This window comes from Protopterus annectens, chromosome 1.part0, assembly GCF_019279795.1.
Source record: "Protopterus annectens isolate FY-2018-M chromosome 1.part0, PAN1.0, whole genome shotgun sequence".
In the NCBI taxonomy this organism is placed as follows: domain Eukaryota; kingdom Metazoa; phylum Chordata; order Ceratodontiformes; family Protopteridae; genus Protopterus; species Protopterus annectens.
The window spans coordinates 1,887,352,924-1,887,379,704 of NC_056725.1; the positions used below are offsets into that span (position 1 = coordinate 1,887,352,924).

Genomic DNA, 26,781 nt, shown 5'->3' on the forward strand with positions numbered 1-26,781 from the left:
ATGGCAAAAGTGACAAGATCCTTTGAAGCGGTGATAAAGTACATATCATCAGAAAGTCTGAAGAGTTGCTTAGGATAGAACAAGAAAAGGATGGGGACTAGAGCAGCCATGTGAGGGGTAACTGCAGCATTTGGACAGACTGGATAGACCATGGAATTTCTATTCCTGATGTTCATATGTACCCAGTTTCAGAATCATGTCTATTCATTGTTCTGATAGTTCCCAACCCTACTCAACTTTCTAGTGCAGACAGAGAGCTTTGACTAATAATCAAGATAACGGGATTTTGATTAGCAGCTCCAGCGCTGTAGGAGCCAAATGGGAGTGGGGGTTGATAGAAGGAGCTGTGGCTGCTCGCCTCTTTGTGGGGGGGGGGGGTGCAGGGGCAGTCATTAGGTAGAGATTTCTTTGGTGCTGAGTATCGACAACTACGAAGCATTGTCTTTGGGGTGAGTCATCTGCAGGCTTGTTTTGTTTATGCAAGTGATAGCTTGCTTCAAGGAATGTGCTAACTGGGCATGTACCATGTGTTGGGGCTTAACGTAAAATTACCAACCCACAATTCATGACAGCATCACCCTCAGTGCCTGACTCTTGCCTTGTAGAGAATTATTGAATGGGCCATAGTTCTCCCACAGAGAGGAACAAATGAGGCAGTAGGGTGGCGGGGGAGGGCTTATTAGACAAAGTGTGAAACTGCATCAGAAAAATGATGGTAGCCCCCAACCCTTGGAATGTGCACATTCCTGTCATTCTGTGTTTTAATTCTTATTAATCTCTGTGACAGTTGCCTTTCTTGAAGCCTGCATCAGAAGACTACTGCTATTATTTATCCCTAGTTTGTACAGAAATATTGTTTTCTTGACAATAGATAGAATAAAGCTCAAAGTATGATGTCATAGAGTGAAGAAATCTTTGTGGAGGAGCTCAATGGAGTTTTAAGGCACATAGTTCATTGATTCTCATCTAAAAATGACTGGGTAGAATTTGCTCAAGGGATGTATTAGAGGTAGTGGTGTGTCTCTGAAGGTCTGGTACATGACAAAAATGAATTATAGGTGGATAAGTAGTGATTCAGAGATAAACACAAGTAGAAGTAAATACATATTTCAGCTATGAAAATGTATAAAAAATGTATTTTCTCATTCTCAGATGGCATGTTTTATCACAATCTTCTTCTTGAGCATCTGTGTTTACTCAACAGTCTTCAGGATTCGTGTTTTCAACTACTACTACTTTGCATCCCATCACCAGACTGATGCTTACAGTCTTCTCTTCAGTGGAATGTAAGTTGTAGTTCCATCTCCATGCTAAATTATCCGTCTATTGGTTAATTGATGTTCAAATGCTTTAAAAGACATTTTTTTTCCTGAGAAACAAATGATCCAGCATCGAGGACCTTTCTTGTTTGATCTTTGGTCGAATTTATGTTCTGCATCAAACACTGTTCAACAAAAATCTTAGAAAATCTACTTTCGGTGATGTCCGCTGACTAATACACAATGTGACATAATACACTAGTTATGTATGCTGATGCCCACCGAGTCCACTTGTTCTCTTTTGCTGCTTGCAAATTCAGAGTTATGATACTCATAAGTTTCACCTGTGAAGTTCTCCATTCACATACCTAAATGACAACATACTAAGTGCCCATGTTACTGTTAAATTACAAACTATGAGCCTGGTTCTGTGGCATAGAGGGATGATGCCCTGATTATGACTCAGATGATCTGAGGTCAATTATTGTCTTGGGTGGTGAAGGAGCTGGCCAAACAAAGGAGATAGTAGTGGACGTCAGCTTGGCCATTGGTTTGTTGGGGGGGGGTGTCTAATGAGACAGTCTGTTTTGCAGTAGTGCTGGTACATAAGAGATGGTGAAGGCACAATATGCAGTGTTTGGGAAGGATAGTCCATATTTCCCAAGCTGTATTTATGTACCCTTTATGGAGCAATTGCAGGAATGTGTGCTCCCACAGAAGGTAGGCATTGCAGCCCCTCATGTCTGCAAGTGTGCACATCAGCTGCCAGGTGATTGGTTAGGGCTAAACAAAAACTCTTATGGGCTGCCTGGATGATGATCTCCAGTGACTGGGCTGTAGCCCTATGTGGAATAAACATTTCAGTTGTTCACTAGAGTATTGGTGGTGACCAGACAGCAGTGGGAAGAAAAAAAAAAACTAAACAAATAACAGGGCAGACCTGCATTGCTCTCAGTAAATTAGCTGGAACTCTGAATCAGCCAGTCTGATCCATAGCAGAGATTCATTGATTTCCATACTCATATTGTCAGTACTCAAGACTGCCCACCCCAGGGCCAGTTGGACTGGTCTGTGTTGAATAGGGTCTTTCAATTTTTTTTTAAATTTATTTATTTATTTTAGAGTATTGTTCTCTTATTAGCAGATGGAGGGACTTCTAACTTCAGCCCATGCTCCTTCCATGTCCGGTATCTCTCACTGTTTAGAACCAGTGTCGGCTCTGATCCTTGCAGGGCAGTGGCACAGAACAGGCAGCACAGTTGTGTTGTACAGTGTCCCAAGTGGTGGGGCAAGTCCTGGCTAGAGGTCTATCCAGACAAGTGCAAGAACCAAACTAAATCCTCTCATTTGGTAAGTTGAGCAGTCCAAAGTGGTCATCATACTGTGGGCACCTCTTTCTATTGTATGAAGCTGGTAGGAGAACTCAAAACCCTAACTCCCATGCATGCTGATAACATAGTGTTGAAGTGCACAAATAAATAACAGAGTTTTACCTTTTTAGTCTTGAGTCAAGAATAGCACTTCAGGATGTGCAAAGTACTGGTTTGTTCCATAAACAGTGCTAGGAGACTGCCTACCAAGATTTTCAGATCAGTCTCCCAGAACAAATTAAATCTTCAATTTTTGTAACTTTTCTTATCAATTTCATGCATGCAGAACTCTGATGTTACATAGGTTTTAACAATTCAATGTATTTTTAAAATGTTACATACTGTTGTGATCCGCTCTTAGAGCATCACATGAACACTTAACAGTATGCCTTTTTAAAACATAAACCATCTGGTCTAAGAATCTTATTCTTTGACGTTGCAATATTCAGTACTCGTATGCACTATCTTTGCAGACATCCTTGCAACAGCTTATCCCCCAGCATGAGGCCAGAGCTTACAAAAGATTCCTAACACATTGTTTTTCTTTCTTTCCTCCATTAATATTCTTAAACCAGACTCCTTTAAACATAATAACATCCCTTAACTCCTTCAGCACTTACTTTGCCTTTGGTTATCTGTCAGTACTCTATAATTTGGTAGTGAAGAGAATGCAGTTGTAAGGCATTTGAAATATAAAGCTGCAACTTATGTAAAACTGTATTTTGTATAATCATGCATCTATATTACATTATGTTTTATATATTATAAACATTTTGTTTAACTCATTTGTGAAGAAACTGCACATTGATATGCATTTGGCTTACAGGAGGAGAATCCCTGCCTCTGTCAGTGATTTTCTGTAAAGCCCTGTCCATCCCTTGACGGATATTACAGCAGCACCCCCCCCCCCCCCCACACACACACACACTAGAGAATCAGTGCTGCTGGAATACGCTGAGGATGCATTTTCTTATCCCCCACCAGGAGAGACGAGCAGCTTCCCACATCATGTCTAGCAAGCAGCTAAGCCACTGTTAATTGAACTTTGGGTACCTGGGCTGCTTTATCCCACTGCACCACTGGGGAGTCTCGATCCTTCAGCTTCTGTCATTACAAGGCTTGCATGTCAATGGCTAGACCGCAAGCAAATGTTTAATGCTGGGAGCCAGAGTTGTGGGTTAAAATAGCACCATTATTGGAGTATGCTCTGAAGCCAGCTCCACAACTGATTGTGTTCAGCTGGGATGTTGCTTCTGCATGCCTGTAAGTCACATCCTTGCCTTTGCAAGATATTGTGTGCAAGCTCCCCCCATGACTAGTGAGGAGCATGGGATTCCATTACACTTAGGGTGTTATGAATGGTCAGAGGACCTTGACTAACTTGTCTCTAAGATGAGCAGAGCTAATGAGTCCATTCATTTCCTCTTCTTTATGTCCAAATGATCTAGCCTTTGGAGTAGCCCTCATGCTAATGAGAAATGTGTCAGGTTGCTGTCTTGCCTCTTTTCCATCTCCAGAAATGACTTGAGAAGTTTCCTGGCAAGAGTCCAGAGGACCCCTGGGTTAATCCCCCATGGAGCCCATTACTAAGGATGCTGTTTAAGAAGCCTAAAGGCATCTTGACTCTGCTCTTTCATTGCTCAGTAGGGCACTGTGCATTCCCATGCCTGAATGAGTAATGAGTATATTAACTAAGTAATCTAGTGCTTGGGACATAGGATCCTCAGCTATTCATTTCACTGGTCCAGCTTCAGTCTCAGTTGGCTAGGAAGGCTAAGGAAAAGTTTAAGGATCTACAAGAATTTGGAATTAAAGAAGACCTTTTACAAACTCTTTCTACAGCCCCTGTACGTTTTTGCGGATGTCCTGGGTCATGTTGCAGGTTGAGGTTTGTAGCTGTGTAGGACAATGTGACTGAGGTTGTTCTCCACTGAGGGGGTTCTCTGGGAAAATAAAAATGTGCATGTCCACTTGGTAAGAGAGGTGTTGTTTAGGCATTCCCTTATGATTTGGTCAGTGGCTTCCTGCAGAGGAAACATGCCCATTCTTCTGTGGCAAACCTTCAAATACTCCCCTCTACCTCCATTGCTATCTCACCTGTACCTAGTCGACCCCAGAAAAGGAGGGGGTTTCCTCTCCATCTCTGGAAGACTTTGATCTTTCATTCTTGCCTTCTCCAGTACTGGCTAAGTTGTCCAAGAAGAAAGAATTGTCAGCTGTTCTGGGACAGTCATGAAGTTCATCGTGGGAAAGCTCATAGTAGGAGTCTCTCCAGATATGCCCTGGTTTAGAGAACCATCACAAGAGTTATTGGCTTCCAGATGTGGTCACTGCCAGGCACATTCTAGAGCTGCATAGTTTTCCCTTTGGAAGATCTCCACTGGCACATCTGTCCTCCTCAGTAGATATTTTGGAATGTGTTTGAATTCTGCCGATTTGCGGGGAAGGGGGGGGTCAACAAGTCCCTTTTTGGAAAAGGTCTGAGGTTGTACTTTCCTCTCTCTCTTGTCCCAAGGGAGATTGATGAATTATTTCCAGTTCTGGACCTCAGTGACTTCAGCCAGTACATCCATCACTGTTGATTTTGGATAGACAGTCTTCAGTGGCTTATGCCCTTGCTCCTATATGGTGTCTAGATGGTGATGCTGGACACAGTGCATGTTTTATGGCACATTATTTAGTGTCCATGTAGGATATTCTTCCAGTTCTTTCTGGATAAACATCAGTTCTGGTGCAGTGATGCCGTCAGAGTTTCGGCAGTATCCATAGTCTACACTGAGTTGTTGCCCTTGTTGGTCAGAGTTTTGCAGGTGCAAACCACCCATATGTCCCCTTAGTAGAGTAACTATCTCCTCATAGCCTTGGCCATTGACTGTAGCCATGAGGCTGGAATCATCCCTGCTATGGGTGCTTCTGTGGTGGCAGTCCTCTTGAAGCAAGGATAATGCCTCCTGACTTCTCCATAGAGCATTACTGTTATCATTATGTAGCTGGATACCCTCCAGTGTTTGTCTTTCTGGCCCTTGGAGGGGGGCCTGGAAGGTTATGCATGACCTTGAACTATGCTGTGACAATGCATTATAAAGTTCTGGCTCAGATATTTTTGTTCCTTTTGGGTTTATGAGCTGCCATGGTCATTGTGTTGCCATTTCCACTCCTGAGGATGTATAGCTCTCTCCTTTTTTGAGGACCCCCCCCCATGGGATTTGACCTTTAGAGTTGATGCACTTTCTGCCTGCAATTTGAGCATGCAGATCAATGGTATTACAGTATGTTTCTTGGAAAGTGTTTTTTCTTGTGACCTTTAGCTCTGTGCTTATAGTCTCTGAGATCTAGAAAGGCTATATGTTCACTCACCTGTGCATATTATATCAAGTGATATGTCAACTCAGGGTCTTTCTCTTGGTCTTTCATAATCAAAACAAATTTGAAAGTTATAGATTCACATTCTTCACAGCAGTTCAGTCCTGATGATGTTCTTAGATATAATGTCCACAGTAGCTCACAGGTATATTTATCTGTCCTGGCTACTCTCAGTTTTAGCTTTATCAATTTTTTTTTGTGATGAGGATTTTCATCCCCACCTGCTCTTGAAATCACTCTTAGTGGAGTCTTCTCTTGTACTTTAAAACTCACTCCTGGTGGGGGATTTCTTCTACTTCAGGCCTCCTGCCGTAGGCACTTACTGCTTTTTCTCAATTCCAGACTTTAGATATCTGCAACAGCCACTCTGTGAGGACTCCTTTGTCACATTATTCGAATAGGATGCCCTGCATTACCTTTACTGCAGAGCAGTAATTTATTTATTTAACATTTGTTTACCGGGAAAATCCGACTAGGTTCCAGAAATCCTGTTTTCAGCGGAGGCCCGGGGAGAAATGCTCCAGAAGCATGTCTTTAGAATGTGGGAGGAAACCGGAGTACCCGGAGGAAACCCACGCGAATGCAGGAAGAACATGCAAACTCCACACAGAAGGCACCCCAGCCGAGAATCGAACCCTAGAATCTCTTGCTCTGAGGCGACAGCATTAACCGCTGCACCACTGCGCCGCCCATGTTTTCTGTATGTTTGTGTTCTATCTTCTCCAGCTTTGGAGGTAGAAGCACCCCATTGCTTGGGCCTATAAGAACCATGCGCCTGGGATCTGCCCCTAGGGCGTCTGGATCTGCCCCTCTGTCTGACACAAGAAAGGACCAATTTTCATCATCATTGGTAATGATCTGCCATTCTCTTGATATGGAATTCAGATGCCCAGAAGGCACCTACAAGTAGTTTTCCTAATTTTAATCTTTCATCTCCCATGTTAGTACACCTCTACCTTACATGTCCTCTCCACAACTCACTCACATGGAAATCTGGCTGAGTGACAGTATCAACCAAAGCCGTAGCAAGGCTGTTTGATCCACCCTGAGGGACAGCCCTACTGACAACTCTATTTATATGCTGAACCCGGTTTGTTATCTCTTCTCTGCCATTATCCAACATGTTCCATTGCCCATTCTGACTCCTGGCCAGGTATGCATTCCTATCATGTATATCTTGCATGCAGCCTACATCAGTTTTAAGCATGCCAGTCAACATTACCTTGCTTATATTGTACAAGAATGTATGACATCAAGCATTGATTGAAAACAGATTATTCATATTGTTGTGCACTGTTTGAAACATTTTGACACTTTGCACATGATCAGACAGTTTGAGAAAATCAATGGCCAAATATCCAGTTTGATAGCACATATACTGGCCTTCTTAAGAGCATCAGTTGTCCGTTTATAATCCCTGACTTTAGTCTCCCATTTCTGAATTCTGTGTTGCATTTCTTTTATTTGCAGGTGCATTTTCCCCCCTTTGGCTTCTTCTGGTTCTTTGTCATTATCTCCAGTGAATTTATTGGCTTTTATTTATATAATTCCATTATATGTGGTTTCTCTTAGTTGATCCCAGACCAATAAATTTTCATTCTGAACAGTATTGACATTTTCATATCGGGTGTCTGTCTGATTACAGTGTCTTTTCTACCCAGTTAACCTTGGACTGAGATAAGGTTGGAGTTTCTTTAATGAGGACCAGCATTACGTACTCCTTGTAATGCTTCTTGTGTCTTGTCTTTACTGACTGATATTTTGCTGCCTGTTGGGTAGCACACATTATAGTTTCAGACTCAGACTTCCTGTTGTGTTCTCCAATTTCCCTGTCAGAACTTCTTTTTCCTTTTTATTGTGCAGCTCAGAATTTGGTGTAGCACTCGCTTCTCTGATATGTAAGTGTTACTACAGTGGCTGTGTACTTGGTTACCCTGTTCACGTCATTACATGGAAATATACTTTCTGATGTATTCACTCATTTCTGCATTACTGCCATTTCCTTAATTTTGCAAATGAGCAAAGCCATTGCAGTCCTTGGATTTTTTTTTTGTTCTTTTTATCTGCATGCACACATGTATAGATGTCTGGTCCTTTTATTTTCTTGTTTACATTTTACTGGGGGAAGCACGGCTTATCCTGTCTTCTTGCTAAGACTGCAAAGTGCTGCACTCACTGTGAGATTGAAAAAGTGCTTTTGAGTCTGCTGAATTTTAGAAAAAGCTCAGGAAATTGCATTTTTGTGTTTACATTTAATTTGCATAATTGTTTTTGCCATTGTTGACTGTTTTTCTATGTTTTTTTACTGCTGTCTTCATTTTATTAGTTAATCTGTTTGGCCAGGAATAGAGGCCATCTTGGGATAGAGTGGTAGTTTATCTATGTGAGAGCTGGACTAATTAATTCATGTCCCAGGTAGCTGTGAGCACTTTACCTTTTAGTTTTCTTGTTTCCTATTGTTTTTTTTTGGTTTTCTTGTTTACTATTTGCTGAACAGAACTGCACTGAACTTAATGTTATGGTAGTGTAGTTCCACAGCGGTAGTGTGCGCAAGTAATGCCTTACTATTAGTGAAAGTGTACCTTCATGTAAATCCTGTGAGTTAGACAACTACATTTGCTCTGTGTAAGTAGTTTGTGCTTACTTGTGCAAGTTTTCTCTTATTTGTGCTTACCTGCTCAGCCTGGTTACTATCTGCACCTGTCTGCACTTATACGTGCATAAAGCTTCACCACTGCAAAGTTCTCCCTCTAAATATTCCCACAGCACCTCTTCATTTCCTTCAGTGCTTCTCAGTACATGTCTGCATTGGTCAACATGGGGAGACCGCTTATGAACCCTCTTCTGTTGCCAGTCTTAATAAACTCAGTTTCTTAAGACAATGTAAGAACTGCCACAGGCTTACTGAAAATGAAGTATTGCACAACCCAAAGGACTTTGTTTGTGAGAGGTTTAAATACATAACTACACTGGAGGAATTTCTGTCACAACCAGTTACACATAATGAACAAAACAGTGTCTTACGTCCTCCACACCTATGCAACACCCCTAGACTGACAATACAAAGCTGTCATTTGATGGTGCCATTAAAAAATCTTTACCCATGTCTCCTTAAAATTGTAGTCTAGGCATCAGCCAAAGCCCCAAACCTACCTTCTGCATGCAGCCCCTCATCAACAGATAACACCCAGCATTCTCTGATACAACTACAGAAAAGGGTCAGTCATCTGGAAAACAGAAGACCTTAAAGCAGCAAAGCTAAAACAGTACAGCTGGCGGCATCTTGGTCATAGGTAATTCCATAGTCAGATACAGATGCATCCGTTACTAGGCTGAGAAAATACATGGTGGCTATTTAGCTGCCTCTCAGATGCCCTGATCCACAGTATTACCAGGGCCTTCAACTCATTTTACCCTAGGTATATTTATGACTTGGTCATAGTGCATGTGGGAGTAAATGATTTGTGATGCACCCCATTGTGTCATATGAAGAAGAGACATAATGGAGCTCTCTGAATATGCATAAGAATGTGGTGTGAAATTAGCCTTGAGCAGTATCCTACCACTGCCAAGAGTGATGCTAGAAGTACAAGTAAAATGTAGTAGATTTTAACAATTGGTTAAACTGTTGATGTCATTCAAGGGAGCTCCAGTATTTATCAGGCTGGGAGGAGATGATTGACAGCCCTATCTGCTTTGCTAGGGCTGACCTGCACCACTCTATTTATGGCTTCCATATATTGGCCAGATCTTTCTCTTTATGGATAGTGCCTTTTTAAGGCAAGGCCCATCTCCTCAAATTATCTACATAGCTAAAATTAAGACTACATAGAGACAGTGCTGCTCAATGCTAGAAGTCCCAATAAGAAGTTGCACTCTTTCAGGCATTTCTAACTTTAGAAATAACAAAACAGACAAGGAAGGACCACCACGAAATAGAAAGTATCCAAAAATAAAAGCAATTTAATAGAACAAACAGATGAGCGCTTTCACGTGGAAACCACGCTTCTTCAGATCTCACTTACAAGAATAGAACATGCAGTTTAAATAACAATCCTGACTTAATTAATAAATTGAATAATTAAATAATTACCACTTATACATCAATTTCCATAACTTAAAATCAATACATCACTATAGTAACTAATAATTAATTATTTAAATGTGAAGAATTGAAAACACTCAAGTAAAAATAAATAATAAAACAAAGTAAAATAAACACTAAAACTCATTTAAAGTGCTGTGCTTCCAAGACTGGTTTGATACTAACAAAAGAATTCAAACCAGGGGAAATGTGCTCCTAGCTTAAAAATCCAATTTAGTTCTATACATTCCAAATAGTTATTAATATTACCCCCTCTTTGACTAACAGAAACCAACTGCAGTACTTTAAATCTAAAAGCATGTGAGTGAAATTCAGAAATGTGCTTTGCCAAGGCATTTTGCATGTTGGTATTCCTAATATCATAGAGATGATTATAAATTCTATCTCTGAGCATTCTAGAAGTTTTTCCAATGTAGAAACAACTACAGCATGTGCATGTAGCTAGATATATAAGATTGCTGTTGTTACAAGTGGCATAAAATCTAGGCAAAAACTCAAAAGTCTAATATAGGATGACATAAAGTTTTAACATCGTCTATCACTACACATATTACAAGTTCCACATGGAAACATGACAGAAGTCATTGTTATTTTCAGTTTGACTTGCTGTCTCTTTTCTTTACATAAAATTTGTTTCAAGTTAGGACTATTTTTGTAAACAAAACTAGGAGACCTTCCTATTAATTCTACTGTAGGGGGATCTATAGTTAGTATATGCCAGTTTTGTTTTATAATTATAGTAACTGCTTCATTATCATTGGTATATTTCATAATAAAACTGAGTTTCTTGCCAAAGGAATATGTGTGTCTGCCAAGAACAGAATATTCAATTATGGCTGCATTATTCCTATGTGAATTACTATCCTTAAAGACTTGTTCTCTAGCCTTTTTTGTTATACTATCTGTGTACCCTCTATCTTTAAACAACCTTTCTAGGTCATCATTTAAAACCTCTTGTTCTTTGCAAATCCTTTTTATTCTATGATCTTGTCCTTTTACAATGTTCAAGAACATAAACCTGGGATGCATGCTACTAAAATGCAACAACCCATTCCTCCAGCATGGTTTTCGAAATAACCTAGTACTAAGGAATCCAGAACTGTTCTTAAGAACAGTAATGTCAAGAAAATCTATCTTATACATGGATTGAGTGGATGTAAATTTCAAAAAGTCCGTGCTGGACTCAAGAGATTTCACAAAATCACATAACAAAGAGGCATCTCCCTTCCAAAGAAAGAAAATGTCATCCACAAAGCATCTATATAAAATAATATGTGGATAATAGATACATTTGAAAACATGTAAAGTTTCCCAAAAATACCCTACTAGGTTAGCGTAGGAATTCGCACATGGGGTGCCCATAGCAACACCCCCTTGTTGTAGATAGAGGCTGTCTTCAAACATAAATACGTTATTAGTAAGTACCATCTCAAGGAGGGTACAAATCAAAAAGACTTCATCATTGTTCATACAAGTTAGCTATGCAAAGCATCCCTAATGGCATCTATCCCGTAGTCATTTGGTATGGAAGTAAAAAGATTCTTAACTTCTAACGTGGCTAAAAGAATGTCACAATCTATGTATTCACTATTATATTTTTCAATATCACTTAATTGTGTAGTGTCCCTTAAAATTGTAGATATCTGTTTAACTATGGGTCCAAGTTTCTGTTCTATGTATAAAGACATAGTTTGTGTTAATCACCCATCGCCCACAACAATGGGTCTTATAGGGTGTGGAGATATTAACTTGTGTAATTTGGGTAACCCTTTTATGCAGGGAATCAAAGGATGTTCTATATGCAAAAAATCATAAAGATCACGGTCAATTAATCTGCACATCAATAAATCATAAAGATTATTATTCACAGTTCTGCATATTTTAAATAAATCACAGCTATCTATAACAACATAAGTTACAGTGTCTGCCAATAATGTAAACATATCCCTTATATAGTCGGACATATTCATAATGGCTATCCCTCCACCCTTATCTGCAGGTCTAATAGTTAAATTTGGATTCATTTGAAGGGACCGTAATGCCTCAGTTTCAACATAAGTTAAATTAAAATAAGTACAATTTTTTTTACCATGCAAACAATCATATACATCTCTTTCACATGCCTTCACAAAACATTCAACATGAGGAGGCAGTGTAGGAACATAAGAACTTTTCAGTTTAAACATATCATGAGAATGACTAACTTTTTGACTCTGTCCCTTATTGAACATGAGTTTCAAGCTAAGGCTGCATCCAAAAATTCCAAGATCAGTGAGTAAATCACTAATTGCTGTCCCAGTAGATGGAATAAAGGACAGACCTTTATTCAATAAAGTCAGTTCCGAGGGAGATAACTCGTATGTTGATAAATTAAACACCAAACCATTTACCTTCTGATTCTCCTGTTGACTTTGTTGTCGTTCTCTTCCGAATATTTTCTTTTTTGTCGACCCCGACTGTTGGATCTCAGTTGCGGTTTGGGGTGCGACTTCATGAGTAAAGGTAAATAATTTTCAGTATTGAACGGTGGCAATACCTTCGGTATTGCTCCAGTTCCTGTGTACAAAAATGCCTGCTGGTTTGAAGGAGGAGTTAAACCTTGTGATGAAACAGGAAGTAAATCAACAGAGCTTAATGTAACAATGCTGGATGTATTCAATGATTCTACCAGTACATCACGAAAAGATGAATGTCCTGGTTCTACCGGTGTGGGTATTGCTGCTGTGCTAGTGGGATTAGGCATGGATTCCGTTCTCTCAATACTATGTTGCAAGTCATTAGAACAAAAGTTATATAACTTTAGAAATATCTGCATAGTCACCGAGTCATAGTTTGAAAATAGTGATAGCACCTCTGCAGTGCAGGGTATCAATGACTACCACACTTTCAGGCCCAGGAAGGGGTATATGAACCAACCCCCCCCCCAAAAAAAAACAAATGAATATTACAGTAAACCCCCCCCCCCCAGAAAAGGCTGGAGAAAATGTTAGTCTACCACCTGCATTCCTTTTAAAGACTTCTCAATGACGATGCCAATGAAAGTGTGTGCCTTTCTTCCTAAAAATTCACGTCACTTTCAGACTCTTAAGGCAGTATGACGACCTTGAATCTTCCATATGCTTCTCACATTAAATAAAATTTCATGCCACATCATAGCAACACCTGCAGCCCAGGGTGTCTTTTTAAACAAATTAGCATCTCTCCCTATAGAACCCAATACTATTTTTATGGGTGACGTCAGCTATCCTTAAAATTAAGTAAGAAGTGTACACCACTACTAATACTGTACAATGATTCCTGGACTTCATTAATGCCAGCCTTTTGAACCAACTAATTGTAATCCCCACTAGGGGTAGTAAAAATATTGGATCTGGTTCTCACCAATGTAAACTTCCTCTGCTCAACACCTTCAATTACCTGTCATTGGTCAAATCTGATCATTATTCAGTAATATTGACTATCTCTGTTCTTAGAGACTGCTCTTAAGGCAAAAATGCTCTAGCTAACTGATGAGCTGATGAAATTTCAGCTTCCTCTTCATTTTCAGTGACTCCATCATGCACACTGCCATAGCCGCAGATAATTTCTAAACCTGCCTCAAATCATGCACTGAGATAGCAATTTTTGTAAGACAGAAATGCAATGCCAAGTTCAGGAATAAACTCCAATGGTGGAATCCTAGTATAAACAAACTGTACAATCAGAGGAAGAAACTCTTAGCTTGTATTTGTAGTCTTAATACCTAGTCATCTAGAGAAGAACTCAGCCAGATTAATAAAGAACTTGGAAGTAAAATTAAATCCTCCAAACGTAAGCATGATTTGAAAATTGCAGCCCATGCTGTGTACATCCACAAAGCCTTCTTCACCTGTGTTATAAACCTTAGAACTAATGCCTGACTTTGGAAGGAGCTAATACATAACAACACATACTCTTCAACTTCAGACATAGCCAACATATTATTGACAAATTTAGCTCAAACTTTACTCCTCCACCCCAAACTTTCTGCAGCAAATTAGCATGGCCATGCCACCCCCTTTGATCACTTCTGAGCAAGTTCGGAGCATTCTCTATAAGACCAAAAACATTTACTCCATGGGTCCTGATAATGTGCCAGGTTGCCTCCTTTAAATAACAACACTGTTTCATAGACATGGTACTAAGTTTGTTTAATCTCTGCCTCTTCATTGGATTCTTACCAAAGGTATGAAGAACTGCTGTAATCATCGCACTCCACAAATGGGGACCTACTATTGACCTTGGGAACTATAGGTCTATAAACCTCTGTAGCCTTATCTGAAAGAGAATGAATGGAACATTATGGAACTTATTAACAAGGATATAAGCAGTCTACAATCCCTGGACCTAAAACAGTTTGGGTTTGTTAAATGCATATCTTGACTCCCTAACTTGGGGACTTCTTTAAATAGGTCACTGATGCATTAGACACGGTGCTTATCTGGATTAGCAAAGGTTTTGAAACCATCTGGCTTTATTGATAAGCTAATCAAACTAAATGTAAACCTCTATGTTGTCCACTGGATAGCAAACTGGCTTACAAACAAAACAGAATCTATTATTCTTGGGGCTCACTTTGTCAAAAATATTACATATCAGTGATGTCCCCCAAGGATCAGCCCTAGGAACACTTCTCTTTAGTATTCATTTCTCTGATGTCAAAGCTGACACTAAGGACCTGTGACTGACTAAACTGGCCGGTGACTCCAAACCTGAAGCTATCATAAACTTGTTATCTGACGTAAAGATTCTCCAGGAGGGCCTAACACACACCAACAAATGGTGTCTGAAGTGCAGCATTATGTCCTTTGGAAAAGGGCACCCTTTAGCCTACCACTTAAGTGAAATCCCCCCTTTAATGATGATTCAGTCATCAGGGACCTGGGCCATTTAGTTGATAATGAACTATCCTTTTATCAAGTATTCACTGTCATTCAGATATCCTTTATTTGGTCAGAATAATCACTAGGGTTATATTTTCAAGAGCCAAGAAAGTTACCATCCCTCTCTGCTCCTCCCTCATTATGGCCTTAATAGAGTGGAATGCCTAATGTACTTGTATAAACATATGATTCACTTTAGAGAAAGCAGAACTTCCTTGTCAACACAATCAAGAGCCTGTCTTCCTAAAGCTACACTGATTACCTCAAAGTGCTCTCTCTGTTTTTGGTTTCCTATACACTTTTTAGAGGGAGCCTCTGTTTGACCTGCAGGGCATCAAAGGATCAAGCCTGTTTGACCTGCACATCCACAAAACAAGTATCTCCCTAAAAATCCATTCAAGTGATATGCATTTTCACCATAATATAAATAGGACCTGCTGATGAGATAATTCACAGAGAATCCCTCAGTTATGGAATAAACTTTCCTTGGATGTAAAACAAAATAACTTTCTGTCCTCCTTTAAGGGCAGTCTAGGTGAATAGATGGGCTGCCCTAAATAGATCCTGGGTTCAGCTCTTCAAACTCTCATTGAAAGGGGTCAAATTTAGATGTCAAATACAGCCCAGGTCTGCCTTTCAAGCCCTTACTGAAGTGGGTTGTGACTGTATTATTCATGTCCCTGGGTTTTCACAGTTTGATTTCTTGTGGGTAGTTTCTCTGGATCAGTAGCCCAGTTTGAACCTATGAACCAGTTCATTACACATTTTTTTTTGTAAATCAATCTTTACTTTCTCCACTGATTTCTTGTATTGTTGTGCTGACTGTGTGTATTTGACTCATTTTTCTTGCATCTTTATTTAGCCTTTTCAGGACTCTAAGGGTGAACGGACTGTTCTGTTTTTATTGACGTATCTGTCTATATATGTTGAATCCATTGAATCCAAGCACCTTGTTTTTGATTTAGGGATGTAATGCTGCTACACTGATTAGAGATGCACAAGATTGTATACAGTTCCAAACTTTTTCAATTCCTCTGAGGCTTACCTTTATAAACTTAGAATTTTGCAAATGCTAATGCTGTGTTTTTACATTCAGAGCAGTTACATCCACAGTGGCCAAATCTTGTATTATTTTTTTCTTATCACTGTACAGACATTTAATCTTAGCTCTAACCTGTACTTGATTTCTCCATTGTCATTCAAATTCAAGCAGCATTTCACTTTGCTCTTTTCATATCTTTTCTTTTTCTTTCTTCAAATTATCCAAAACTCTGTTTATATTGAGATGTGATTGCATCAGTTCTGTTTTAACACTGCCACTTGTTTGCATATATTTTTATCACTTTGGTTAAAATAGTCAAGTTTATTGTTATGCATCACAGATTCAGTTTGGTCAGAGCATCTTTTGGATAAAGTAGCAATTTCTTGGCTTATTTTAGTTTGACAGCTTCAGCCTCTGTTATGTTTAGGTGAGTTTATTGAAACCGTACACACTCGTCTCCACTTGTGCCGTCTCATTTTTGTGATTGTCTGTTTCATCTCTGCTTTCAGAAACTATTTCCTGAAATTTCACTATCTCTTCACTCTGCTTCAGCAGTGCCATCTGGATGTCCTTCAAGGATGCATCTGCAGTCCTAACATATGGGTTGTCCTGCCTCAGGCAGCCCTTCAGTCGGCCGGATTCCAAAGTCTGGGTCTGGCCTCGGCTGATGTCACACTTCTCCCGACTTCATAGCTGCTGTGGTATAAAGGCATCAGCCGACTCCATTTTCCTCAGTCTTTCTTGCCGCGCGGTGCCCGAAGCAGAAGCTGTTCGCAAGTGCCGGTCGGTCAGATCCAGAGATTTCTACTACCGAAGACTTCTAAAAAGGTAAGTACCCCGTTGGGGACTTTTTCTTGCCTCAGCCGATGTCAGACAAAGTAAATAATTGTTTAACTTGTGGGAAACAAATACCTCATAAGGATTTCCACTCTTACTGTCTTCCTTATTTAGGCCCGGACCACGACGTATCAGCTTGTTTAGCCTGTGCTTCCTTCAACCGACGGACGCTTAGACGTCGGTCGGAGTTTGCAGAGGAGTTTTTTGGTCCCGCTTTTGCATACAAAATGCCGTCGGAGACTCCGACTACACAATTAGCTAAAAAGCGCAAGGAAAAGGACCGACACTCGCGGTCCGCGGTTTCGGCTGAAACCATGGTTAGGCCAACCGCGAGTGTCTCGGTTTCGGCTGAAACAGAGTCCTCGGTTCTTACTTCGGCCGAAAGCATGCCTCCGATAGCAGAGGCCTCACAGAGCATGGCTGAATCTGCTACTGAAATTACCCCTACAGAAGCAGGCACCCAGGATTTGTCAGATACTATTCCTTTAGACATATCTACCCCTGCACGTGGGGCTGCTAGACCCCCTGCATCTATGTCTATCAAGGCTTTCTCCAGGACTAAAGCAGCTAAATCTTCTAAGGCCTTACCTGCTAAAACCCCCTCACACAGGCCTACCTCTAGTTCCCAAATGCTCAGCCTGGCTGAGGATCTCATTTCTTTGATCAGGGGATCCCAACCTCACCCAGACAGGGCCTCTCAACCCCCTCCAGATAAGAGGCCTAGGACTGAACCCCCGGAACCTGTTTCTACAGACTATTCCTCGGATGACTCAGATATTTCAGACCCTCAGGAAGGCCCATATTCTCCTTATGAGGATTCTGATGCAGAAGACTCCATTCCTTCTGCTTCTCCTCCTGAAGAATTTTCTTTTGGGGAAACCTTACATGCTATGAGGGAACACTTTCAATGGCAGGGCCAGGATTTTTCAGATTCAAGGAAAAGGCTAAGGACTTTTTTACACTTACCACAGCATAGGCCTTTAGCCATTCCTCCAGTACTAACAGTTGTTGATGATGCATATAATGATGCCTGTACTGCCCCTGATTCTCTTCCTCCGTCCCCTGCCAAGCCTGACAGATATTACAGGGTCCCGGACACACACTACCATTTGTATAAGGCTCCTGTTGCAGATCCTGAAACCATTTCACAGGGCCCTAAAGCTGTGGCAGCTGCCTCTGCCAAAACCCTCTCCCCTCTGAAAGGGAATCTAGAGCATTAGAGATGGGATTAAAAGGTTTATACTTCTGCTACTCTTTCGGCCAGGGCCTTAAACTGTCAATTTCACATGATTCAGTACCAGGAATTTTTGTTAGACCAGCTAAATAAAAAACTGTCCTCTCCTGAACCTATAGACCGCAAGTCCCTTCAGGATTTGGTACATAACTCTCAGCAGGTCAGTAACCATTTCTTAAACTGTGGCTATGATGCACTGGAGGCTTCCTTTAGATCAGCTATGACTGGAACAGTGATTCGAAGGCATGCCTGGTTAAAAGAACAATCCTTACCAGACCATGTTAAGTCAAAACTCCTAGATGCTCCCATGGAGAAACAAAGTTTGTTTGGCTCCCCTGCACAGGAGGTTCTAAAGAAGGTGGAAGAAAAAGCAAAATCTGTCCAAACAGTCAAGGATTTCTTACAGGTCCAACCTCCGAGGTTTAGCAGAAATTGGCCTTCGAAGAATTGGTCCTTTCCAGACACTTCCACAGCACAGAGAGGCAGAAATAGACGCCCAAGAGGCAGAGGTCAATCCAGGGGTGCCTACAGGGGACGTCAGTGGCAACCTACCAACCAGAGAAGTACTGTCACAGATTCAACTACAACCACTTCCACAGGACAGACACAATGACTTGGCTCTGATTCCGCCTACCAGGGAACAACTGGAAGCACCTTTGGGCGGAAAGCTAGCCTTATTTTCCAACAACTGGCATTACATTACAGGAGACAAATGGACTTTACAAACAATAGACAAAGGCTACAGGTTTCACTTCCACACTCTACCAAAAAAGAGAGGAATGCCAAACCTACCACCAAGCCAAAAACAGGCGGCTCTAAGACAAATCAACAACTTACTAAGGATGAGAGCTATAGAAAAGGTACCACCTATGGAACAAGGCCAAGGATTTTACTCCAGGCTTTTCCTTGTACCAAGAAAAGAAAATCAATGGAGACCTATTCTCGACTTGTCCACTCTGAACACATACCTCATTGTTCCAAAATTCAAAATGCTGACCCTCCAGCAACTTCTTCCCATGCTGGGCAAGGAGTCTTGGCTGGTGACTCTAGATCTCAAGGAGGCATACCTGCATGTCCCTATATGACCAGATTGCAGAAGACCCCTCAGATTTCTTGCAGGATCAGAGCATTATCAATTCTCAGCATTGCCCTTTGGCTTATCTACTGCGCCCAGAGTATTCACGAAATGCCTGGCATCAGTAATTGCTCATTGCAGGCTTCAGGGAATTCAAATTTACCCATACCTGGACGACTGCCTAATACAAGCGGACAACAAGGCAAAATTAACAAAAGATTTGGAAAAGGTCATACAACTGTTGCAAGCCTTGGGATACACAGTCAACATGCAAAAGTCAAGACTAGTACCATCTCAAAGGATAACATTCTTGGGTGCAGAACTGGATACATCAACTCAGATGGCTTTTCTCACAGAAGAAAAACAAAAGCAACTACCAGTCTATTTCATGACATTAACAACACAAACTCAGCTTACTGCAAGGAAAGTCCTGCAAGCCCTGGGTTACATGGCATCCTGCATAATATTGATTCCGCATGCCAGGCTGCATATGAGAAAGTTGCAATGGTACCTAAGGAATGTATGGTCTCAACACAAGCACAGTCTAGAAGCCCAGATTCCAATAATTCCATGCCTGAAGCAAGAATTCCTGTGGTGGGCTCAGGCCTGTCAGTTGAAAAGAGGACTGCCTTTCCACAAACCTCATCCAAGCCAGACCATCACCACGGATGCCTCAGACCTAGGCTGGGGGGCACACATGGTGGACAAGTGCATACAAGGCCTATGGACCCAAGACCAGCTGAATCTACATATAAATCTAAAGGAGATGCTGGCAGTGAAACATGCAATCCAGGCATTCCGACCATTCCTTCAACAAGGTCACCTGCTGATAAGGACAGACAATACCACAGTCATGTGGTACATCAACAAACAGGGAGGTACACACTCATATCCTCTATGCCGGATGGCAATGGACCTGTGGAATGTGGCCCTGAATCTCAACATTCAACTTCAGGCCAGATTTGTACCAGGAAAAGAAAATTCACTAGCAGACACCTTAAGCAGAACTACCACGGATGCTCACGAATGGATGCTGCATCCAGATATCTTCAAAACCTTAACAAAGAAATGGGGACTACCAGAGATAGACCTGTTCGCCTCCCCACACAACCACCAATTGAAGAAATTCTGCACAAGAGCATACCACCCACTTGCTTGGAGGGTGGACTCCCTTTCCTTCAGCTGGAAAAACCTGACAGCATATGCATTCCCACCTCTTCCTTTGATGTACAAAGTCCTACTGAAGATCAAAGAGGATCAGCCAAGGGTAATCCTGATAGCTCCAGACTGGCCGAGGCAACATTGGTACCCGCTACTGAGAAGCATGGCTCGGACACACGCATGGCCTCTACCTCTATGTCCCTTACTTCTAACACAGAACAACTACAAGATCCTACATCCAAACTTGAAAACACTGCAGCTAGCTGCTTGGAATATTGCATAAAACAAAATAACCCAGATTTATCTCAGAGGGTTAAGGACATTATCCTGGATGCTCGCAGACCCTCCACAAGGAAAACTTATTCAGCCAAATGGAAAAGATACCTCATTTGGAGTGCAGCAAAGGGAGAAAATGTCTCATTGGCAAACATAGCACACATCCTGGAATACTTAGCAGAGCTGTTCCACAATGGCCTGTCCTACTCCTCCATTAAGATTCATGCATCAACAATTTCAGCAGAATACAACATGGATCCTCCTGTCTTCTCTCATCCTCTACTCAGGCAGTTCTTGAGAGGAATCAAAAATGTAAAGCCTCCAAGGAAACCACCTTTACCTACATGGGATCTCAACTTTGTGCTGGAAAAGTTAACACTTCCCTCTTTTGAACCAGCAGCAACAGCAGATTTACAGTTCTTGTCTTGGAAAACTGCTTTCCTGCTAGCAATCACTTCAGCAAGAAGGGTATCTGAATTACAGGCATTAATGGCAGTACAGCCCTTGTTAGCATTGCTGCCTCACAGCAAGAGGTTCTCCGGTTCGATCCTCGGCTGGGGTGCCTTCTGTGCGGAGTCTGCATGTCCTCCCTGTGGTTGCGTGGGTATCCTCTGGGTGCTCCGGTTTCCTCCCACATCCCAAAGACATGCTGCAGGTGGATTGGACACTCTAAATTGGCCCTAGGTGTGCGTGTGAGTGTGCCTTCTGTGGAAGGTTGGGCGCCGGGCTGGCAACTCGACACCGTAAAACTCCACTGCCATTCAATGTGCGGACAAGGTGATCCGCTGTGGCAACCCCTAACCGGGAAAAAGCCGAAAGAAGAAGAAGAAGAATGGCAGTACAGCCCTTCCTTATCTTCCATCAGGATAAAGTGTCTCTGAGAACCAACCCTACCTTTATGCCAAAAGTGGTCTCCAGAGTATCATTGAACCAAGCGATTCATTTACCTACATTCTTCCCCAACCCACAGAACAGGGGGGAAAGACTGCTACATACCTTGGATGTGCACAGACAATTACGCTACTATCTGGACAGAACTAAGACCAACAGAAAAACTAACCAACTTCTGGTAGCATATGCAACAGGAATGCAAGGAAAAGCAATTTCAAAACAGACAATCTCAAAATGGATAGGAAATTGCATTCGATTTTGCTACTCTTTTCATGGAAAGACAACTCCTGAAAATATCAGACCTCATTCCACAAGAGCTACAGCCACCACTACAGCTTTCCTACGAGGAGTGGCTACCAAAGACATTTTAGAAGCTGCTACTTGGAGCTCTGTGCATACATTTGCCAAGCATTATAACCTTCCTTTATACTCCAGATCCCGAGCAGGTTTTGCAACTGCTGTGTTGCAAGGGATCTTGACTACACCATCTTTATCTTAGTGCCTCCTCCCCCAGTTGGGCTATGGTATTCTACCCATATGTTAGGACTGCAGATGCATACTTGAAGGACATAGTACAGTTTTGTACCTACCATAAATGTAGATGTCCGATAGGTATGCATCTGCAGTCAGGATTACCCACCCTCCTTCCCCTCTGTGGGATTCCTAGGGTACTTACCCCTGCTTTAGCTAGCTGGGGGAATTTATTATGGTGTATTTGTTTTGTATATATGTATATATATTTTTTGCTCTCTACTGTTTGGAATTATTTGCATTTATCCAAATTTAGCCTTCCTAGAGGGCACCTGGCATCTGGGGCAAGAAACACTGAGGAAAATGGCGTCGGCTGATGCCTTTATACCACAGCAGCTATGACGTCGGGTGAAGTGCGACATCAGCCGAGGCCAGACCCAGACTTTGGAATCCGGCCGACCGAAGGGCTGCCTGAGGCAGGACAACCCATATGTTAGGACTGCAGATGCATACCTATCGGACATCTACATTTATGGTAGGTACAAATCTGTACTTTGTAACTGTTGCAGTTCTTCATCTTAGCCACAGTGTCTTCTGCAACCTTTTGCACTTCATTGACCTGGTTTTGAAAAAATCAGACTTCTTTGAAACTCAGAGCCAGATCCAGCACTTGGTGACCTAGGCAGTTGCATAGGGGCCAGTGGCTTGGGAGGCCCACTGCTGGATTTTGGGGGACCCACTGGCCAGGAGACTGCCACAAAATTTACATTTCTTTTTTAAGAATACACTTTGTGTTCGTGATACATTTTTTCTTTAAGGACACATGCTGTTTTTGTCCCTAGTAGCGTCAGATGCATGCACAGCACATTGCAGCAGAGCGTAGGAGATGTTCTTTGTGTTTCACTGTTGCAGTCATTACATTTGGGTAATCTGCTGGCAGGTTGCCCTCAGTCGGCCTGAATTCCAAAGTCTTGGGTCCTGCGTCGGTTGCTGTCTCCTCTTCCATGACCTCAGGTCGTCAGAGGTATAAAACATGCAGCCGATGCCATTTTCTTTAGATGTCCTTCAAGGATGCATCTGCAGTCCTAACATATCGGGTTGTCCTGCCTCAGGCAGCCCTTCGGTCGGCCGGATTCCAAAGTCTGGGTCTGGCCTCGGCTGATGTCGCACTTCACCCGACGTCATAGCTGCTGTCAATTGGGTATAAAGGCATCAGCCGACGCCATTTTCCTCAGTCTTTCTTGCCGTGCGGTGCCCGAAGCAGAAGCTGTTCGCAAGTGCCGGTCGGTCAGATCCAGAGATTTCTACTACCGAAGACTTCTTAAAAGCTAAGTACCCCGTTGGGGACTCTTTCTTGCCTCAGCCGATGTCAGAAAAAGTAAATAGTTGTTTAACTTGTGGGAAACAAATACCTCATAAGGATTTTCAGTCTTACTGCCTTCCTTGCTTAGGCCCAGACCACGACGTAGCAGCTTGTCTAGCCTGTGCTTCCTTCAACCGACGGACACTTAGACGTCGGTCGGAGTTTGCGGAGGAGTTTTTTGGTCCCGCTTTTGCTTACAAAATGCCGTCGGAGACTCTGACTTCACAATTAGCTAAAAAGCGTAAGGAAAAGGACCGACACTCGCGGTCCGCGGTTTCGGCCGAAACTACGGTTAAGCCAACCACGAGTGTTTCGGTTTCGGCTGAAACCGAGTCCACGGTTCTTCCTTCGGCCGAAAGCATACCTCCGACAGCCGAGGCCTCACACAGCATGTCTGAATCTGCTACTGAAATTTCTCCTGCTGTAGCAGGCTCCCAGGATTTATCAGATACTATTCCTTTAGACATATCTACTCCTGCACTTGGAGCTGCTAGGCCCCCTGCATCCATGTCTATCAAGGCTTTTTCTAGGGCTAAAGCAGCTAAATCTTCTAAGGCCTTGCCTGCTAAAACCCCCTCACACAGGCCTAGCTCCAGTTCCCAAATGCTCAGCCTGGCAGAGGATCTCATTTCTTTGATCAGGGGATCCCATCCACACCCTGACAGGGCCTCTCATCCCCCTCTAGAGAAGAGGCCTAGAGCAGAGCCCCCTGAGCCAGTTTCTTCAGATTATTCCTCTGATGATTCAGAAAACTCAAATCCTCCAGAAGGCCCTTATTCTCCTTATGAGGACTCTGACGCGGAAGACTCAATTCCTTCTGCCTCTCCTCCTGAGGAATTTTCTTTTGGGGAAACCTTGCATGCTATGAGAGAGCAATTTCAATGGCAGGGCCAGGATTTTTCAGATTCTAGGAAGAGGCTAAGGACCTTTTTACACTTGCCACAGCATAGGCCTTTAGCCATTCCTCCAGTACTTACAGTTGTGGATGATGCATTTAATGATGCTTGTACTGCCCCTGACTCTCTTCCTCCGGCCCCTGCTAAGCCCGACAGATACTACAGGGTCCCGGACACACATTATCACTTGTATAAGGCTCCTTTTGCAGATCCTGAAACTATATCACAGGGCCCCAAAGCTGTAGCAACTGCCAAAACCCCCCTCCCCTCTGAAAGAGAATCTAGAGCATTAGCGAGATGGGGTAAAAAAGCTTATACTTCTGCTACTCTTTCGGCTAGGGCCTTAAACTGTCAATTCCACATGATTCAATACCAGGAATTTTTGTTAGACCAGCTAAATAAAAAACTATCCTCTCCTGAACCTATAGACCGTAAGTCCCTTCAGGATTTGGTACATAACACTCAGCAGGTCAGTAATCATTCTTTAAAATGCGGCTATGATGCACTGGAGGCTTCCTTTAGATCAGCTATGACTGGTACAGTGATCAGAAGGCATGCATGGTTGAAAAAGCAATCCTTACCAGACCATGTAAAGTCAAAGCTCCTAGATGCTCCCATGGAGAAACACAGTTTGTTTGGCTCACCTGCACAGCAAGTGTTAAAGAAGGTGGAAGAAAAAGCAAAATCTGTTCAAACAGTCAAGGATTTCTTACAGGTCCAGCCTCCGAGGTTTAGTAGAAATTGGCCTTCGAAGAATTGGTCCTTTCCAGACACCTCCAGAGCACAGAGAGGCAGAAATAGGCGCCCAAGAGGGAGAGGTCAATCCAGAGGTGCCTACAGGGGATGTCAGTGGCAGCCTACCAACCAGAGAAGTACTGCCACAGATTCAGCTACAGCCACTTCCACAGGACAGACACAATGACTTGGCTCTGATACCGCCTACCAGGGAACAACTAGAAACACCCTTGTGCGGAAAGCTAGCCTTATTTTCCGTAAACTGGCATTACATTACAGGAGACAAATGGATTTTACAGACAATAGACAAAGGTTACAGGTTTCATTTCCATACTCTACCAAGGAAGAGAGGAATGCCAAACCTACCACCAAACCAAAAAACAAACGCTCTAGAACAAATCAACCACTTACTAAGGATGAGAGCTATAGAAAAGGTACCGCCTATGGAACAAGGGCAAGGATTTTATTCCAGACTTTTCCTGGTGCCAAGAAAAGAAAACCAATGGAGACCTATTCTCGACCTGTCCACTTTGAACACATATCTCATTGTTCCAAAATTCAAAATGCTGACCCTACAGCAACTTCTTCCCATGCTGGGCAAGGAGTCTTGGCTGGTGACTCTAGATCTCAAGGAGGCATACCTGCACGTCCCTATACGACCAGATTGCAGAAGATACCTCAGATTTCTTGCAGGATCAGAGCATTATCAATTCTCAGCATTGCCCTTTGGCTTATCTACTGCGCCCAGAGTATTCACGAAATGCCTGGCATCAGTAATTGCTCATTGCAGGCTTCAGGGAATACAAATTTATCCATACCTGGACGACTGCCTGATACAAGTGGACAACAAGGTCAAATTAACAAAAGATTTGGAAAAGGTTATTCACCTATTGCAAGCCCTGGGATACACAGTCAACATACAAAAGTCAAGGCTGGTACCATCCCAAAGGATAACATTCTTGGGTGCAGAACTGGACACATCAAATCAAATGGCATTTCTCACAGCAGAAAAGCAAAAGCAACTACCACTCTATTTCATGGCATTAACAACGCAGAACCGGCTTACAGCAAGGAAAGTCCTGCAAGCCCTGGGTTACATGGCATCCTGCATAATATTGATTCCACATGCCAGACTACATATGAGGAAGTTGCAATGATACCTCAGGAATTTATGGTCTCAGCACAAGCACAGTCTAGAAACCAAAATTCCAATAATTCCATGCCTGAAGCAAGAATTCCTGTGGTGGGCTCAGGCCTGTCAGTTGAACAAAGGACTGCCTTTCCACAGCCCTCACCCAAGCCAGACTATCACCACGGATGCCTCAGACCTCGGTTGGGGGGCACACATGGTAGACAAGTGTATAGAAGGCCTATGGACACAAGACCAGCTGAACCTACACATAAATCAAAAAGAGATGCTGGCAGTGAAACAGGCAATTCAGACCGTTTCTTCAACAAAGTCTTTTGCTGATAAGGACGGACAACATCACAGTTATGTGGTATATCAACAAGCAGGGAGGCACACATTCATATCCTCTATGCCGGATGGCAATGGACCTGTGGAATGTGGCCCTGAACCTCAACATTCAGCTCCAGGCTATATTTGTGCCAGGAAAAGAAAATATACTAGCAGACACCTTAAGCAGAACTACCACGGATGCCCACGAATGGATGCTGCATCCAGACATCTTCAAAACCATTACAAAGAAATGGGGGCTACCAGAAATAGACCTGTTCGCATCCCCACACAACCACCAATTGAGAAAATTCTGCACAAGGACATACCACCCACTTGCTTGGAA

The 26,781-nt window shown here is 42.4% G+C and overlaps 1 protein-coding gene across 1 annotated transcript in view; it reads left to right on the forward strand.

The window, feature by feature from the left end:
- Positions 1-26,781, forward strand: part of LMBRD2 (LMBR1 domain containing 2) — a 1,695,734-nt gene that overhangs the window by 1,100,924 nt on the left and 568,029 nt on the right. The window contains exon 11 of the mRNA XM_044069969.1: positions 1,153-1,286. Coding sequence (XP_043925904.1) covers positions 1,153-1,286 — 134 coding nt within the window. The remainder of the gene's footprint in view (positions 1-1,152; positions 1,287-26,781) is intronic.